This window comes from Megalopta genalis, chromosome 1 (genome assembly GCF_051020955.1).
Source record: "Megalopta genalis isolate 19385.01 chromosome 1, iyMegGena1_principal, whole genome shotgun sequence".
Taxonomy (NCBI): domain Eukaryota; kingdom Metazoa; phylum Arthropoda; class Insecta; order Hymenoptera; family Halictidae; genus Megalopta; species Megalopta genalis.
The window spans coordinates 44,156,258-44,176,992 of NC_135013.1; the positions used below are offsets into that span (position 1 = coordinate 44,156,258).

At 34.9% G+C, this 20,735-nt stretch overlaps 2 protein-coding genes across 3 annotated transcripts in view; both read right to left on the reverse strand.

Moving 5' to 3' along the window:
• Window positions 1-529: 529 nt before the first annotated feature.
• LOC143263803 (uncharacterized) lies at window positions 530-10,733 on the reverse strand (the record flags this gene model as incomplete). The annotated part of the gene is made up of 1 exon (XM_076528551.1): window positions 530-10,733. A coding segment is annotated over one exon (249 nt), but the record flags the coding sequence as incomplete, so codon positions are not given.
• Window positions 10,732-20,735, reverse strand: part of LOC117220831 (potassium channel subfamily K member 6) — a 1,018,768-nt gene continuing 1,008,764 nt past the window's right edge. For both annotated transcript variants that reach the window (XM_076528337.1, XM_076528335.1), the window contains 3 exons: window positions 14,339-14,544; window positions 12,254-12,539; window positions 10,732-11,014 (listed from right to left, as the gene is read on the reverse strand). In XM_076528337.1, coding sequence (XP_076384452.1) covers window positions 10,734-11,014; window positions 12,254-12,539; window positions 14,339-14,544 — 773 coding nt within the window. In that variant the 3' untranslated portion in view covers window positions 10,732-10,733. The remainder of the gene's footprint in view (window positions 11,015-12,253; window positions 12,540-14,338; window positions 14,545-20,735) is intronic.

Here is a 20,735-nt window from a genome sequence, read left to right on the forward strand (position 1 = left end):
CACAATGAAACAATTTCCTATGATTACAATGTAATATAATATTGCTTACTGTTAGACAAAAATCATTTTCTAATTTTTATTTGAATGGCGTTTAATAAAATGCGTATTCTTCGATTATATCATACGCTTGTTTCAATTAAGCGAGTCTTATGTATTTTGAAGCGTTTAATTTAAATTGAAGCGGAATTCGTTCTGCTCCATCATCCTTAGTCTTTGAGAAATCTAACTTTAATGTTAACTATTCTTTGTGCTTTAAGCGCGTGGACGGTATACTAATATTCCTTCTCCTCAAAAATTGATTAATACAAATACATGCTCAAAAATTGTAGGTATTTTAACGTTTTAAACATTTCTAGAGTTGGTTAGCGAAATGTGAAATTTCGAGTATATGTGTGTGTTCGTCGTTCGTACTACTAAAAGTGTCAAGTGTCCATGTATCGATTTGTCTCGTGTACTATGTATAATTGTATTTCACCGAAATTACACTTAATATGTACATAGGGAATATAAAAATTTAAGAAACCAAAGGTTTGATAAGTCAGTTTTCTTTTATTATTCTGTAATATAAGATACATTGTTCGACAAACGATTATACAGACGTATAGTACTCAGCAATTCGTTTCTTGTATATTTACAGTGACGTCGAATGCTCTCCCATATCGCTGACTTTCTTAACTATTTACAAATTATTAATTGATGTTTATAATCACTTACACGATACCAACTGGAATCACTGTTTTGTAGTTTCCAAATGTTCTCGCTCTCTCTCTCTCTCTCTCTCTCTCTCTCTCTCTCTTTACCTCTCGTTTTCATTCGCTTTCACACATACTCTTTCGCCAATTTACATGTACCGCCATTACAAAAATTGGGCGCCGATATAAGCGATTTAGTGGAAAAATGTGAGAACGCTTCGAATTTCAGACGCAACGATTTTTCGGAAAAAGTTGAGAGACTGAGCGACACGTATTACATACGGAGATAACGAATGGAAACAGGTATTTTCATAAATGAACAAAATTGCACAACTCGGCGTGCGTTATATCTTATAAGTATGTATGACACTCTGCCGCCATTATTCAAGAAACTCATTTTAATCGACGATGTGCGAGAAGCCCGAAAGAAATATTTGTTCTCGTCTTTTCTTCTTTCGTCATTTTCTTAAACTCGTTCAATTTGTACAAATATCTGAGATGATTTATTAATGATAGTAAGGGTACAGGGAACTGTGAACATTATTATTGTTATCGTTCTTAGCCTAACGTTCTTAAGATCGGCGTAATTCTCCATTCAAACATCTCGTATTTTAAGAGAACGTAGCGAAGTTTAAACGCGACTTAGAGAGAGTGCTTTTTATAATAGAAACGATAATTTACAACATAGGTTCTGGTGTGTACCATTTACGACATTCAATTTTCTTTCTTTTGCTAGGAAACTGTTTTTGCGGATGAATGCGTGAAAAAACATCAACGTTAATGAATGAAAATTTCAATCGTTTCGTTTAACAATACCCTTAATTAATCCGTGTCTAATTATTCGTGTATTCATATTAGCTTCTACGAATTTCGAGAGAAATGCATCACGATATCTGCCATCGATGTGTGAAACATTGACATAAAATTTCATTAATCGCACACGCACATATATAATATGTTGAGTGAAATCGATTTGAACGAAAACGCAAATAAACAGAGACATTAGCAATGTCATTTGATTCGAGACATCGATCCTTCTGTACAAAGATTTACATTCAATGGAACGTGTAATATTATACTATAGTGAATCCTATATAAAGTGCACGAAAGTGTTTCTTTCAGAACGTTGATAAACTACGATCAGTCTGTGAGAAACTTTGATAGCACGTATTTACGCAAGTCCCACGCGACTTTACTTTAGACAAAAATGGTTGAGAGTGAAAATAGAAATTTAGCCCTAATGTGTCGACAGTATTTCTCTAACATTAAATGTTACATTGTCTATCGTTAATATTATACAACGTTCAATGTTATATACAAGGTATTATTAGAAAAGTTCAGCAACGCTTTGTCCGATACGAATATCAATGTCTGTTCACGACCCGTTAATAATGATTACTATCTGTCGATCGTTTACCGATTAATAATACGTGGTTATCCTGGAGTGCTTAACAATTAGTTACATTCAGCAGAATGTTGATTCACGTTCGAGTGCAGTATGCCCGCCGCGATTTCTTATGTCTTATACAATAGGATACGCAGCAACGGAAGGACGGTAGAAGCAAATCCCGCCAATTCGATATAATCGTGAAAATTCAATCGGCGTAAAATTATTTCTCCCATCTCCTCGAATATCCTTTCCGTCTAATATTTTCTTTGAACAATCGCTCGAGCAATCCTTCCACATTTTGTATTGCGTTTCTTTTATTTGCGAGAGAACATGGCCGTGTTCATCAGCGAAGTGAAGGTAAATTAGCAAGTTAATGAAAACATGTATTGGGATCAGGTATAATAGAATACAATAAATTTACCGGATATGTTACATGCAATTTTCGTTCTGACATTGAAAAGGAATGTAAGTTTATGTTAGAAAAATGGCAACAATTTAATGGAAATTTGGATTATAGATAGATAGATTAAGTGGGGAAGGCGATTCACGATAAAAATTATACAATATTTCAAGCGGAAACTGCAAACAGCAAAGCGGATTTATTAAGTCGGCTAGATTGTTGGACATGGAGTGGAGATTTTCCTGTTTGTTTCGAAAGCGAAGATCTATAAATTAGAATCCCGCTGGACACTTTCCTCGCAAAATTGTTACGTTAAAGTTTTGTGGCAGCCGACGAGTGCTTTGAACTTGGTTATATTTCCCCGAGGTATAGGGGAAGAAACCAGAACGTAAGGATGCGAGGTCAAGAGATATGTGGGAAGAAAATCTTATGAAATAAGAAATCTCAAAGTGACAGAGTCTGCAATGGGAATACAGGCTGGACCTGAACACGATGCTATCGTACAATCATTTCATAGAAAAAATCATTCTTTCGTGCCTGTTCTCGTGAGCATGGAACCTCTATTTCTGTATTCATAATTCTATTATCGCCTTTGTAAAGTAGCATTGAAACTAATCACAGTGACGCAATGAATTTCTTTGACTTTTGTCATTTTTAAAGGAAACTTGCTCATATATTGAAATATTCTGTGTTGTTCAGCACCGTGTATTTTTGTAAGAATCGTAGCTGTACGACTAAAATGTATTTGTATTCTGTTTAAACAGAGTTAAAAAGAGTACGTACACGATTATTTTATTTTTGGGTAGAAATAAATCGCAATTCGAAATGTGCCTCTTCGTGCATATAATAAGTATGATACGCTGAACAATTAATAGAATTTGTTGACGCACCTTATTAAATAGTACATCTATTTGCAATCATAAGTTTTTTTATTATATTCAAAAGGGATGACGCGATAAGTTTTATTCTAAAATTTAAATTTATTTCTTTTATGTTAAATAGGAAAAATGATGGCAGTGAAATCATATTTTACTTCGGATTGAACTAGAAAAATATTTTGTGGTGTAATGGCGAAATCTGCAATGTTCGTAGGCCCAGTAAAAATAAATGCCTTAATGTAATTTGTTAATGATAGAAAAAATATTGTATTTATTAATATTACATTCGTTATGATTGTGACATATAACGTGATATTTAGTAATGTCAAGCGATGTTTTATGAATTGTAGTATCTCTCTTTTTCGCATCAATTGTTATCAAGGTGATCTCGTTAATAAATAAATTAACTAATAAGAGTTGAAGACATCAGTTCAAAAAACAATAATTGGATTTAAAAAAAATAGAAATTAAGTATAAAGTCACTTTAGTTATATAAGCATTTTTTTATAGCATGAACTTGCCCCAATTGTACTGTGAAAAATGCAATATCGAGACACAACGAATTTACAGATTTGAAAACTACAGACAGTATCTCGTCGCTATCTGCATTAATGTTTCTATCAAGGGACTCGACATGGTTATCAATTTTACCGACATTGATAGAGATATTTCATACATTAATACAATGTGCATATTTGAAGTCCAATGAGTTGCTATCGTCACGTACGTACATATATCAAGCTAAAGTAATTAGCAAAAGTCCATTAGAATAGATTGATTATTCGCTTGGGAATTGTTGAAGTTTCATAGTGAGCCATAAGAGGAGATATTATTGAAATTCAGAACGAAGCTCCAAAATTGTGTAGGTCTGCTGTGGATTGTTGGTTCAGATTTATGAACCAACAATCAGGCATCATTTAACCGAACAAATTTAGGCTAATATAAAACAAAAAGATAAAAGAGTGGGCAAAGATATTTGAACATTTAACCCTTTGCCCCTCAACCACGTCTGAGAGACGTGGTCAGATAATCGAGCCACAAATGATTATCACGTCTGAGAGACGTGGTCAGATAATCGAGCCACAAATGATTATCACGTCTGAGAGACGTGGTAAGATAATCGGGCCAGAAATGAAAGTCGTGGTACGTCAGTCGGGCCAAATATAAACATAACTAATTAGGCTCGTGTTGGAATAAGGGATACGTGCGTTGGGTTTTTTTGTTTTTCGTCATTTAATTGTTTTATCAGTAGCTAAAGGAGGTGGTGCAGGAACCAGCTTGACGCGTGCTAATCTTTAATTGTTTACAGCTCATACGAAGGTTAACCGATTTCGGTGAAAATTTTAACATGGATATAACTTATCGAGATCTATAAAACACATTTTTTAAACTTTCGTTATAGGCTTAGATAAAAGAGTTAAAAAAAGCATTCTAGTTATGGCATAGTAGACTCATCGCTTTATCATCTAATAAGAATTCAAGTTGTTTAGTCCAGTTCTAAAAAAGTTATTGCGTTTTGAAAAGTGTCCGAATATTAACTGTATTTATATTCCGTAAGCGTGTGCGATTTGCACAACTTCAGACGTTTCGAGTAACCGTGAAAAGACTCGGCGCGTGACCGACCTTGTTGTTTGCGATACACGTTATTAAAACTTAAATCGTAGGGCAAGGGGTTAAATCAACGATATTGGTGTGTGAGAGAACTAATCGAGACAAGATATCGTACAAATAAAGGAGCACAGTTCTTATATAATTAATATGTAGAATTGAATTTAGAATTTGTAGATAGTTAAGGTAAGAACACGAAGGATGTACATTTTTCAACGAAATTAACTATTTTCGAACACAATTTCAAATCACTTTGATAATGCAAGAGGTCAGAGGTCAATATGTAGTAGTAGTAGTAGTAGTAAACTCAAATTAAGACACAATTGACATAGAAATGAAATTTGTTCGTCTCTACAGTTCTGTTTGTCATTGACTTCTAGTATTGATTTTGCATTTACCTTCAATGACTTTCGACACCTTGAAAACTTCCTTTTTAATGATGCACGTGTCTCTGCACCCTACAAACGAATGTAGGGTCATTTTGACTCATAATATAGTTTTCATAAATTCGTTATTCTAATATGCCAAGATGAAGAATTGCTTTATGATCGGCTAAAACGACCTCTATATATAATATGCAATAAAATAATTCGTTCTTTGTATTTGTAGCAATTTAAGAACGAGAAGATTGTTTATTCGAATGAGGGATGTTTACGATTTTTTTCAATACGTTCGACCGTATAACATCTTGAAGCAGCAGAGAAGCGCACGCCATCGATCCTATCGTTAAAACTGAAGTAATGTAACGAAGCTTGTAAAACATATTCCCTACGATCTGATATCAAATTTTATGCGATCTATAAACGAGTACGTCGGACTATAAACTTTCTTTTACTATATTACTTCGATAGCTGTGCTCACTTTACTTCCTTCCTACCAAACCGTCTGCAGTTTCACGATTTCATTGGTTGCTCCGAATTGTTTCGGGTAAAAAATTTTGGTTCACTGAACAAATTCAACGAAGTTCTGTGCCGACAGTGTAATCTCAATTGCTTGAGCTGATTTTACCCTGGTATTTCCAGTTCATACAAATTATTAGAAGGAATTGTACTTATTTTAAGCTATATATCTATATCAAGCTATATTTATGAGCTCATAAATAAACCGAGAATAAGTAAATAAATAAGCCACATCTTGTTTAGAATGACTCTTGAATACTTTAAATTTATTTAGCAAAATAATCGTGTGTAGGATGAAATTACTACCCCCGGTGGAATATTCCAAATTAAAATTGTTTTGTACGATAACCAATTATTTGCACAAGTATAAAAAAGAAAGATTTATGTCTTATGTAGATTAAATAAATAGAAAGGACAGTCGACGATATGTAAAGAAAAGAATTAATTTCACTTGGATGTGAGAATGATAAAAAACAATATTTTTTTTCTCCAACCCTTGAGCATTTTTAACCTAGAATTCATTTTTTTATATCGTTTTGCTTTGCGCTAATGTATGTAAAAATAGCGTTGTTATTACTACTGTAGAACAGTAGATTATAAGTCACAGTGTCACAAACAAAGGGTTACTAAACAAATGATAGTTACAGAAAAATTACATTGACCCCAGAAGAAGAAAATGTTTCGTCAAATTAGTATTTAATTTTTTTATTTAATAATTTGCAGAAAAGGAAATATACTTCTAGATTAACATTCTACTTTCTCTGAAAACGATCATTTTATTCTATGAGGTTTTCTAGTTGGTTTCGTTTTAAAATTACCGTGAAAATAGACCGCTTAATATTTTTCAAAGTTTTTTGCTATATGAAAGAAAGTAAACCTACCCCGATTAATTATGAAAAATAATTTCATTTAAATGATTACCACGACTGAATTGGCAGCAGCCTATCTTATCGACTCAATTTTTTAATACATTTTCGATTGTTTGCGGCTATATTTCGTGAATAGCTCGATGTACATTTTCTTTAAGCGATTGAATCGTGTTTTGACATCAGAGTACGACACAGAGTACGACAGTCCTTAACAATTTCTCATAAAACAAAGTCCAACTGCATAAAATCGCAATTGGCCACAGCCAGGTGGCCACATTTTCAAAACGATTGATCACACGATTACCATACTGATTGTGAGTGGATGACTAACGGCTGGTGTGGCACGTGTTGCGTCGTTGAAATTATTTTTCGTGATTAATCGGAAGGTTTACTCTTTTTAATAAAGCGTTAAATTTTGAGAAATATTAAACGAATTTCTCTTACGACAATTTTAAAAAGAAACCAACAAATGGGCTACCCTATATCTCCATCGTCGTTGATCGAAAATCCTTTTACATGGAATGGGTGAACAAAGTTTTTTTTTTAACAGATACTAAAATTCGTTCGACGGAGTAGTTTTTGACAGGGATACTATAATCGTGGCTCGCTATAAATTGTCCAAGCGTCGGCACCTAGAAACGCGTTTGGCCTTTCACAATGAATCGAACGAGTGTGAGGAAGTTTGCTCGGTCAGTTGGGCTGAATCGATGGCTGGATGGGCTGGTGCAAGTACCAAAGTAAAGTTTGTCTTGGTTACCGGCCACGATCCTCCACCGAATCACCAACGGAGTGATAACGATAACTCTAGCAACTGCTCAAGCTAATATCGATTGTTATTAGACACCGTACGAAACTCGCTTGCCAATTTTGCTGCACAGCCGGAACCAATGGCCCCGATGCCAGCGATCCAAAGATTGGGATTGCGTCGATCGTTCATCGGTCACCTATTTCGTCTTTTTCTTCCTCTTCTTCTTCTTCTTCTTCCTCTTTTTCATTTTAATGCAAAAAGATCTCAGCATTTCGTTCGCTTACATCTTATGATATGTTACAGGAAACAGAAAAAGGTCACTTCTAAAACACTACTACTTGCATACGGTTTTTTTCGTCGGACGTACCGAGCAGATGCCACAATATTTCAGGATTGCAGAATAACTGTTTTCGGGATAGTCATTTATCCTTTATTGATAAAGAGATAGACTTGTTTCAATTCAATATAGAATAGCTGGTATCCAATTTTTATTGCGTCGCCGAAGAATGAGAACGAGCATACAAAAAAACAATTGACGTATAAAAGTCATATTTTCATTGACATATATTTCGAGGTGTTACTCCGAATTTGGCAATATATTCCAGTCCGATTTCTGTGTAATACGAACAAATTTTCAACGAATATCGCTTCGAAAATGTTCGTTTATTTCATAAAGTTTATCGATTGCGAATGAAAACTTTATAAGTTGCTGTTTGCATTACGTGAACGGTGTCTGTTATTGGATTTTGCTGTAGTAAAAATACCAGCAATTAAACGAACATTCTTCGTTTCGTCTAAATAGTATTTGAAAAGTTGTTGACGAAGAGAAGGAAAGTTAACCCACGCCTGGCGGATTCAGGGTTCACTCGGATCCGTGTTTACAAACAGACGAGTGTCGCAAGGCGTCTCAAGTTATCCGCTTTTTACCTAGTACCGTCCCGCTGTCGGTTGTCAGACGGTACGCCGTGCAGGGGTTAACGAAAAGTACACGTAAGTGCGACTGCAGGGAATCAATTACAATGGTGTTGTTACAATTTAACAAAGGAACGTCACGCAAATTCTCTGCAATTTATGTGATCTGCATTGTACTCGACGAGGACAACTGTATTTTACAGCTAACTGTAACAGGCTATACAATTACGCACTCCATAATCTCGTAGTCTATGACAAATATCAATATTAAACAATATGGGGTAGTTTCATATGCAACATTCTTAAAGATTAGTGCTTATTTTTTAACAGTATTTTAGTTATTGTTCTTGAGCACAGTAGTGGAATGTGATTTCGTTTGTCGCAGGTAATTTCTGCGTCTAGTCGATGGCCCGGTGGAATATTTATATTAGGAATAATCCCGTTACATTCCCATAATTGTATAATTGATTATCGGTCAAGTTATTATTACGCGATCCGCGAACTTATAATACAAACAATTGTTTTAAAAGTTTTATAGAATATAAAAAGTTTCCGGTAGAAATCGATAATAAAAGTAGATATGTACAAAAGTTGAAGTTTCCTTAAAAAATTGAACTTTTACAGATTACTGGTATAAAAGCTTACTTAAGTCCCATCTCCGACAAAAATCCATTCGTTACGATATTTAGATTTATAGGTACTTATACGTTAAAATTCATGCAGGTAATACTTTTATTTTTTTTTGTTTACGGCAGTGGTAGAATATCTGAATAAAATCGTTTGCACGAGGATTATCGATGTGTAGAATATGAGAAACAATGGTACACGTGTATACGCATACGTACGCGCATTTTATTACGTTGAAATGTTCCATCTCGCGGACTAGACGCAAAAATTCATTCGGTTATATTACAAGTAAGAATGTTTCCTTTTTTCTTGTGAGTGCTTAAATATGGAATTACAAGTTTAATGTATGTATGTAGGCATGTAAAAACAGTGAGTCTGTTTCTATGCAAGTCAGTATGCCGTTTCCGAGTTCCGAGTAAAGGTAACTACAATGGCTGTTGAACTCACTTTTGAGAAACGTATCGTCATCGATCCCAAACAAAAAAGTGATGCGTGCAACGATGTTCATTAAGCCCAAGGATTAACGCAGGAACGTTCGCAGTCAGTTCTGGGAATTCGTAGAGCATTTAGGATAGAATTCGTGCACCTTAAGATGCCCTACTTGTTGCTGGATCTTCTATGGTACCATTACTGGACTTATCAGACACGGTACCAAATGAGTAAAATAGCACTGCATGCATAAGACTTTTTTTTTTTAGCTCTCGGTTTCCACGGGTACCGTCATTTTTGACTGAAATAAATGTACTTGCTAGCTATATTTATATTATACAAAGTAATACCCTCCACACCATAAAACTCAAGTTCACCTAAAAGTAAAATTGTCTCGTTTAACATTCATTGGTAAACGAACTATGTTCATTAAAATCGCATCTCGCTAAAATAAAGAAACTCTTTCTTGTCAATCTCGGAAACGACATTCTACTCGCGTACTTTCTTCGAGAGCGCCGGCGTTTCTCGAATTTCGCGAGAAATACATTGCTTTTGTATCTTGAAATTGTTTCTCCGGAGCGGCGAATGTTCAGTCGCAAAGAACTCTACGCGAAAAACAGTCGATCGATCGCTAGTCGAATATCTATTATTTCGACGAATATTGAGAAATCATAAATTCCTTAACCTTCTAGGACGAGAGTCCTTTTTTCCCATGAAGTTTCGGCCCGAAAGACGAATTCGTCAAAAGATACGCATCGGATGCTGCAACTACGTTCGACTGAAATTGTTCTTGCAATCAACGTCGACGATGAATTCAATCGAATGACGTTTCATCGATTTTACTATACGTCGAAGCGCGCGCTATACCATTATAATAATAGAACGAGTATTCCACTATTTTTAACATACATATATCTTGCGTTACGTGCAGTATATACCTATTAACCCAGGGTCATTCTATCCGCCAGGTTACCTTTCACATCGTTACCTAGATCAAGCATACTTGTTCGAGCTACAAGAAAGGGTAAAGTTTTACATCTCGGTGTTCTCCTCGGCCTCTTCGTCGACTTTCGGCAACATGTAAACACTAGGAATCGACGGCACGTGATCCTCGAGCTTCAAGATCGGCTTGCAGTCTCTAGTGACGTCTACCTGATTGAAAGAGTCCTTCAAGATATTGATTTCGTTCTCGTGGGCGAACAGACTGGTAGGTGGTTCTGTTCCGCATATGTCGTTCTCGTCGGTGCCGTTCCTGTGGCACAGGTTGCCAGACGGAAATTGTCACGAGGTCAACGCGAAAGGATCCGTCGAAAGCTCGTCCACGCTCGGGCTGGCCTTCATCGGCTCCGGCTTTTCCACCTGATGGCTGAGTCTATGGACGATCTCGTCATGGAGGATGTTGAAGCACATCGCGGTGAGTGCCATTCCGGACATTATGTAGCAGGAGCAAAACCAAATGGTTACGTTCCTCGACTCGTAAAGGTTTTGACGGGGGTAGGAACCGGGAACCATATCGCCGAACCCGATCGTGCTCAGGCTCATGAAGCAGAAGTAGCTTGCATCTGCGATCAAAACATGAAACAGAACGTTTAGATGCGCAATGTAACGCTTTCATTGCTCACGTAATTTCAAATGAGGATGTGCCGCGTCAATTTCGGCGTTTTTATCTTGTTATTTAACCCTTCCAGTGGTCACTAAAATGAGAAAGTATAGTAGATGAAATATCTACATTCGATGGCATTTTTATGATTTTATGTTGTATTCGTATTTATTAGACGAATGTCAATCAAATTACAGTCATTTCATAAGTTAAGCAGGATGTCTCAGAACTTCCGTTACGTCCAGAAAATGATTCCTGAGGCGATTTGAAGTCACTTTTTCCTTGGCGAAAATATTCTCCGTGGCTTCGTTTACGAGTTATCAACGAAAAACACGGACCAATCAGAGAGCGAGCTGATGAGGGGGTGACCGACGCCCGCCCTCGCTGCTAATGACGCGTAGCGCTTGCTATCGCGCGGGAACGCCTCAGACGTACACGCTCTGTGATTGATTCGTGTTTTCCGTTAATATGTCGCAAATGAGAAAAGTTACTTTAAAACACTTCAGGAATCACTTTTTTCCCAGTGTAACGAGAGTTCGGGGTTACCCTGCATAAAGATCAAGATAGATCGAATCTTTCATAAATACCACAAATTAAACAATGTGGTTATCTTCGGTTTGAACACTTAAAGGGTTAAACAGACCAACTTTCGAAGTTTTCTAAAAGTTCTAGCATAAATTAGTAGCATGCAGGTGTCAAAGATAACACACGATATTGGCAAAGATAATGAAGAACTTACGGGTTTTGTAATATTATACTGATACAGTTTAAACGTTTTCCGTTATGTCGGTCGAATGTTTAAGACTTGCATTTCTTTAAAAAAATCATAATATATAGAATAGCATAACTGACATCAACGTAAGACCACCGGTATTAGATATGTGCATGAAAGTTGAAAGTTTAATTGGAAAAGTTATACACGTTAAACTGTGTTTTTCAAACTGTTCTAATTAAGTGAAACAATCCATAAAGATAGTAATTGAAACTAGAATAATTTTGTGTTATACAATTTTATCAAATATTACGTGTTTTTCCTTTTAAATTGGAAATGTGCTTTCGCGGCACGTTGAGCGCGTTAAATAATTTCCGATAGTTTTCTATGCACATCATGGAATACGCTATGATCACGCGTGATACGTTTTAGGCTTTCGAGAGAATGCGACTCATCTGGGAAAAATCTGGAATCTCTTTTGCAACGTACCCACAAAGGACCAGTCGTCCAACTTGTGCAGAGTAAAAGCGCCTGCCACGATGTAGCAGAGCATTGCGCTGAGACAAATGCTGATTGGTGCGAGTATAGTAACGTTTGGCCTGTCACCGGAGCCAAGACTCGACACTTCGTCCTTTGGGCTGGCCTTAATTTCCACTGTGCTCGTGAACGTTGACGCATTTGCGCGGACATAAAAGGGCTCCTGTAACTGCAATTGCTGTTGCTGCTGAGCCAGTTCTTCCTGTTGCCTTTTCTTTCTCATTCGTCTCTCCTTCTCCTGGGCCCATATCAATTTAAAAGCAATTTTAAGATCGATCTACGAAGGAAGTGCCATCGCTTTCTCGTTCTGCTTCGCGAGTTATCTTTCAAAATCTATGTGAACAAGATCGATGGGAAATACTAAACTTCGCGTTCGGTTTCGTAAAGCCGTCAACGAAAATATGACATGCAACTATTCGGAGCTTGCATGCATCTAAGGGCGTTAAAAGTAGGATTGTATTTTTTAAATTGTGGATTCTTATCTTTTCATTTTACATTTAATTTTTAAAAAGTCTGAAATATGGGCTAGATACAGCTTAGACAAGATACTGATATCATTAAATTGACTTATTTGACGTGAACTGTTACTCTGAGAAAAGCGTTTATATTCATTGTCAAACATAACAATTTTTAGTATTAACACAGAATCGCATTTACGATTTTCTTGGTAGAATTTTTAGGAATAATTCTTCAAGTATAGTTACATCCATGTAAACATAATTTTGTTCTCTTAAATGCATGGAATCCATTAAACAAAAAGTCGTAAAAAATTATTACGCAAGGAAAATTAAAAATTGTGTAAAATGTACAAAATTAAGTTAAAAATCGTAGTACTGTGGAGAACACTTGTTCGTATTTATTTCTATTACCAATTGTTTTATTTTTGATAACTGTATATATAACTGTTTACCTATAGGTAAATATGATGTACCTTCTATCATTGTACAAACAATAAATGGTGAACAGTAATATTTCATGCATTTCAAAATATTTATTTCCCTATTTGCTCAATGTATTTGTCGGTTATTGTACCTCTGAGAAATGTAAGACCACTCTTCTTTTGTACCACACTTTATATTCACTCTGTATAATATTAAAGATATTCATATTTTACCATACAACAGAAATATATCTCCTATCTACCGGACTCATGAGAATTGAACATCGTACATCTTTTCTTGCGTTTAACACGTACGTGTGCTCAAGGAATTTACATGCACAGGACACACGGTTGTTTTAAATTCCTTCGACATTAATAGGACATTGGATGTTTTATTACAACTTTCAAAAATGTTTTAAAAATATAAAAATTGTGTTAAAAAAATATTTAATTGTGGATTGAAAAAAAAATTTTTGTCTTTTTGTGCAACTGGTTTACACACGTAAGATTATTTTTGAAATGCATTTGTACGCAAGGTCTTTCTCTATGCTTTCCTAATTGTAATAGGAAATAAGTGCTATAACAATTAATTAATTAACAAATTGTTAACAAGGTGTATGTATGTCAACCGCGATAAAAATGTTATTAATTCATAGAATTTAAATCGATGCATAGAAAAGTGCTAAATCGTAAGTTAAAAAACTGAATGTGTACTTTAAGTAGTGACACAAATTTTCGTTCAAATAATCATATGTATTTTAATTTTTCACGTGTTGCACATAAATATCATGTTTATAAAATGTGATAGTAATTCAAATCTTTTAAGTGTTTCTAGATTTGGCATTATTAAATCCGAGCTTCTGTATGGTCAAACGAGAGCGTATTTAATGAAAAATTTAACAACTGCCGAATTAATGACTATTTTCGTGATTTAATTGAAACGAAAATTTAGAAAGTTGGAGTACAAAACTTGATAAGAAACGGTAATAAAAGCCGAATGTGTGTTACTTTTCTGTAATTGGATATTCTTTGTTCTGTTTCTGCATCATTTATCTCTAATGACTGAAATCGCTGTTGTTTTCTTTTTTCACCGCTATTGTCAGTCGTTAGAATATTTCACGATAATTGTTACATCAAGTACTGTTTTTCTCGCTCACCTCCATTCTTCTTTCATCGTAGCAACAATAGCCGCAATTCGAACAAAGGCAGCAGCAAAGTGCACGGGTAAAGACACCCCTGGCACACCTGGATAATAGACCTCCGGCACTCGATAGGTAGACCACAATCAACGGGATCCCAAGACTGGCGTAACCCATGGTTGCGATTTTACCCCACGTGGATTTCGGCGCTATGCTACCGCAACCTGGAAAAAGATCATTGAATATTTAGATAGGGTTAATGTTGCCAGAGTTGGGTCAAGTTTCCCCGAGTAAGTACATATTGAATAGAAACTGCATTCTTATTAAAGTACATCTTAAGAAGCTTTCGACGTGAAACTTTTTCGAGTTTCGCATTAACTATCTCAACTTATTAAGAGTTCGAACGCTTTTTACGTATTTAACCCTTTAAATGTCAATTACCTGACAGCTTCTCGGAGAGTGAATTTTTTATGAGATATACTTTAAGACTGACTTTCGAAATGCTTTCCGCATTAAAGTGTTTTCAAATTCTAAAAAGATGGTAATCATTTTATTCATTCTATTGTCACCTTAAATAGAACGATACGTATCGATTAGATAAAAATAGACTGCGGATGTTTGTGCAAAGGAAAATCGACTAAAATGATTGTAGGAAATAGAGGTTCAGTGTAAATGCATTTTTTGTTTTAATAATTTTAATAAGTCGACTATGATGTAGCAGTTTTCTTAAATTATACTAATATCCCTTTAATTTTGTATTTTAGTGCATGTCAGTATTAAGGAAATTTTACGAATTTATGATATTGTTGTGTATTTTCATATCACTTACTTACATGGATAACGTTGTACATTGCCACATTTTCAATGATCTTTTTTTTAACAACTTTACCAATTATTATCGTTATTTACAATTGCTGTAATACTGTCAATTTTGCACAGAGTATTACAGAAATTATGTACATGTCATTTTAAACAAATACGAAATGAAAACTAAAGTATAAAGTACGAAGATTGATGCAATCAAGTTTTGCTTTTTTATGAACGTGAGACAGTTAATGTTATTATTAAATTATAAATATAGATGCATCGTAAATATTTCGTTTTACTTTGTTTTTCACATGTATCTAATAAAGTTTGCATATCGTTAACATTTAAGTATTTGATATTTTAATAACTATGTCATTTATTAAATTAAAAACGCATATTATGGTGAAGCATATAACCGATTGTTTATATTACAATATTGTTTTATTTAGTGCATACGACAAAGAAAAAGAATAATAGAGAAATAAATAAATAAAAAAGTAAAAAATACAAAAATGAAATAGAAATACAAATTTTCATCCTACGTTAAGAAGCTTTGCTACACCTAAGAATATACATCTCTGCAACATATTTCTTAATCTTTGTGGTTAATTGTATGTTAATTGCATATGTATCTCGCAACTATAGTCTTGCATAATAATCCAAAATTTGTGCTGACAACTGTAACAGATTTTGTAAAGAATAAGTGATAATTATTTACTTTAGATATAAAATAAATATCTTTTACAATTAACAAAAACGCAAACTCAGTTTCATAAAATAAAACATGACACGATGTAATCCGGCGATATAGAAAACTTATCTTAATGCGATCTATGTGCGGGTCTCTTTGAAAGTCGTATCTCAACAGATTTTAAATTATTTACAATGTTACATTCGCCCTAGGTCTTCACTATAGATTTTGTCATTCTACGATGCTTCTACGATGGATAAAAATCACACATTCAGCTCGTTCAACGCTCTTTGAGCAGTTTGTTCTTTGCGCTCTTCGATGTTTCAAATGTCTGCGATATTTTTCTTGATAGGACATTTTGACGAAATACAACGAATTCTTATGCAAAATAAAAAGTTTCAGTGTTAACTATGGGAAACAGCAGTACGATAAAAATGTATTTATTCATTTATTGGCTTGGCAAGAAAATAATTTCGATTTGTACCAATAGATAGTGTTATGTTTGTATTGTCATTCTTCTGTAAGGTTATAATTTTTTTGTTTTCAGATTTGGTAGTCGACATTTTTAGGTTACTATAGAAACAAATTCCGTGTAGTTTTGTTTATAACTGTTAGTTTGCTGTCAATTTTAATTTGGAGTGCAAAAATAAACATTTTCAATACATTTTACTTTTTTTGTTTTCAAAGAGGCATAAACAGATATGTGAAGTTTATGGTTTGATTGCTTAACGGAACGCACGTATCAGAATTGGTTTAAAAAATTTTGTTCTGAAGATTCTTCACTTAAAATTAACGAATGTTTCGTTGATCGACCTTCTGAAGTTGATGATGAAAAAATGAAAGCCATTGCAAAGAGGTAGCAAGAGATGAGAGATTGCAAAAAGGTTAAATGTATCACACACAACAATTGAATGTCACATTAGATGTCTTAGACTTGTTAAGTCTTTCAAAGAAATTCACTTAATACAACGAATCAGTATTTACGATACGCATTTCAAACATAATGCAATCGACTCTTTTTTTAAACAAATTATCACTGGTGATGAAAAATGGTTCGTTTACAATAATATTAATCGATAAAAATCATGATCCAAACGTGATGAATCAGCACAAACCATGTAGAAAGGTGAATTGCATCAGAAAAGTATTTTCAATTTCGTGGAATTATAAAGGTGTTGTGTATTTTGAGCGCCTTCCAAGCAACCAAACGATCAACTCAGATGTTTACTGCCAACAGCTTATAAAATTGGAGGAAGCAATCAAAGAGTAAAAGCCAGAATTGGCAAATCGTAAAGGAATGGTGTTCCACTACGACAATGCGAGGCCTCATACATCTTTAGCGATACGTATGAAATTATTGGTGCTTAAATGGGACCTCAAATCGCACTTGGCTGAGTTTTTTGCTGCTAAGGACCAGAAGTTCTGTGAGCGCGGAATCATGAAGTTACCAGAAAGATGGTAAAAGATCATTGAACAGAATGGAAGATATTTGACTGATTAAAGTTCATTTTTTGTATAGAAAAAATTGAGTTTTGTTTCACATTGAAATACCGAAATTACTTTCTTGCCAAGCCCAATAATTATGTCAATATATAAAAAATAACGTGATGGTACATTTAAATTATTTTAAAGCCTTTATAAGTTTGTATTTCACCTAGTCATTTTTGGCATAAATGCATAAAATCTGCAGTCTGATCATTAGATGAACGTTTGGCTGTTCCGGGTTAAGTGACAAAAAAAGAAGAGCACAAAATTTCGGCAGTCATAAAAGCTCGCGGCTGATCGCGGGGACAATTAATCGCGGTATCAACAAACAAACCGAGCCCTCGAGGAGAACCGGAATTTCCATGGGAAGTACAGTACTCGAAAGCGAACGTAAGCCGGTGCCTCGTAAGCCGCGGTATAAGAAAAAAGAAGGAGTTTAGCATTTTGCGAAAATGAAGGGACACAGGAAGGAGGCACTCCCGAGGTAGGCGGGACAGAATCAGAAAAAGCAGAGTGGTGAATCGATTGGGGCTGACGCCGCTTAAGATAATGGATCGCCTATTGGAATTGCTCTGGACCGTGCATGATAGCGGCTTCGAGTCCATTGCCGATGGAATTGCACTCGCGGAAACCTCGCGGAACTGCACGGAAGCCTATTCGTCACTGTCGTTCCACCTTATCGTTCACAACGGTGTGACCCTTTTCGTATCCGTTATCTGTTACCATTTGTTAGGAGCTACGGCAGATTGTCAGGCTGAGTTTTATTAGTCCAAGAGCAACAATGCGTAGAGCAAAAATGCTAGTCACAATAAATCCGTTGATCGTTTCATTCGTGCATGCTTCTCAAGTTTGAGAATTGTGCACGCTGCGATAAGTGTAAAAAGAATAGTTTGTCCGGCACATCGGTTCATTCTACGTGAAAATTGTGGACAGTACATTGCGTAAATACTTTGATTTATATATACAGGGTGGGCCATTTTAAACAGGTCACTTGAATAACTCGCTTGTTTTTGAAGATAAGAGAAAATGCATTAGATCAAACTTACTTGGTATCGGGAGGCTCATAATATGGTATTACCAATTTTTCTGTAGGTAGAGGCGTCAAGGAGACATGAAGGTCAATTCTGTTTTTTTAAATGGAACAGTAAGTATTATGAAGGTCATTCAAGGTCACCCAAAGTCAACTGCAAGAGAAAATAAATTGTCTCAGAGTACTTTTCGAATACTTGTGTATCACGTGTGTGTATTACGTGACACGGGTCACAAAAGATAAACAAACATTCAATCACATTGTACGCTTATCTGTATCCTCAAACATTATCGGTAATTTTAAATTATCTGTTTTAGAAAATAATTTGAAGAAAAATTCAGAGATTTATACATTTCAGCGAAGGATTAGAAATGTCATATATATTTCTGGACTTTTCGTACTAAATGTCATATGGTCATAGTGTTGTGGTCGTTGAATTAGACTTGATCTTAGCTTTTACATTATGACGATAAAAATTGCACACAAGTAAATAGATGACATTATTTTTTGATTAGATTTATAAATAAATTTGTGTGATTATTCGCCTCGAAACACTTTATCAGAATGTAAGTAAGAAAACTTACTGTTCCATTTAAAAAAACAGAATTGACCTTCATATCTCCTTGACGCCTCCACCTATAGAAAAATTGGTAATACCAGATTATATATATATGAGCCCCTCGATACCAAGTAAGTTTGGTCTAATGCATTTTCTCCTATCTTCAAAAACAAGCGAGTTATTCAGGTAACCTGTTTAAAATGCCCCACCCTGTATTATATCTGCAATAATTTTTCTTAACCAATTGCTCTCTTTTCGATACTTAATTATGTGTAGTTAGAAATCGCCAGTTTACATTAAAAACTAATTGATCGCAGCTTATGTTTTCAGTATTCTGTTTATTTTCGTTTCACGTGTGAGAGTGTTTATGAGTAAATCATATTATTTCACTGTTTATTATTCAATTATAAGTTATACGCGCGACAATAAAATGGACAACGTGGACAAAAATAATATGCCGAAAGGAAAACTTGGATATAAAAAGTAATACCGGAAATTGAGGGATTATCTATTGTTCTTTTAGTATTTAACATACATATGTCATAATTATTTCCTCCTGCTAACTTCATACCGCTGCATATGCTAGAGATCTTATTGCCAGAGGCAGCATAAGAATGGAAAAGATGATATTTGCTATAGAAATTGCTTTTGTAACATTCTTACACCTCGTAAATTTTTACAAAGTTTGATTTACTTCATAGAGGGTAGTAAAGAATATTAACTCTTTGCAGTACTATGCCGAGATTGTGTGTGTGTGTGTGTGTGTGTGTGTGTGTGTGTGTGACTCGTGATGAAGATTTCTAGTAACAATCTGTGAAGTGTGAATGTTATCCCATTTTAATAGTCGGAAGAAAATTTTGTTCTCTTGTCATCAATATATAAATACTTGAACAAACGTAGTCACACGATAAATATAGATTTTCTTTTCCTTTTAAGAAATTCTGACAGTCGAAAAAATTCTAATCGTTGTAACTGTGGAAATAATGGTACGGCGAGGGATTAATTATAAAGTTTGATAAAATTGTGTCAGTAATATACGACGGGTGTGACATGTCACAAGATTTAAATTATCTTTCATTTCTGTTTTCGTGTTTAGTAAACCTTGTATGAAAAATAGATATTTAAATAGTTCTACAGAAATTTCGAATACCCAAGGGAAGGTACGTTTCTTTAAGAAAATATCTATTCTTTATATTTTGATGTGTTTAAATGCATTGATTTATCTGCAAAATCGTACCCACTTCTCAAATAGTAAAAGATAATTTGAAAGTCTCTTCTAGATGTAAGTTTAGGTATTAGTGCAGTATCTTGTACGACACATATGAAAATATTCTTAATCTATGGCCATAAATTATTTTCGACATGTCTACTAACGAGAGAAAAAATTTATAAAATATTGAATTTAATCTTGAAATTAATATACATGGAACTCAAACATTCGACGGATGTAACAGGTTTTGTTTGACCAAGATTGGTGACAGAAGCCAGATGTTTGTCCGAGCTTTCCCAGCTCGAATTCACTCGAACGTAGTGTAGCGAAACTCAGAAAACTCATTGGGAACATGTCCAAGTTTGACAAGCTGTCTTATTGTTAGACCAAGGAACTTGTCCACAATGACCTCGTTACGCCTGCCTCTTGAACTTTCACTCAATCTTGGATAATGAAGATTTCCGTCCGACAGGAGCAAATCTCTGATTCGGGTTTATCGTTGCACCCATTCAAATAGCAGTTGAGACAGTTGTTTTCATTTAACCGCAGCTAAAATCAATGCTCCAGAGGTACATTATCTGCTACGTACGAAATACAGAGGAGATTCCCGGAGATTCCCCGCGTCAAAGTAAA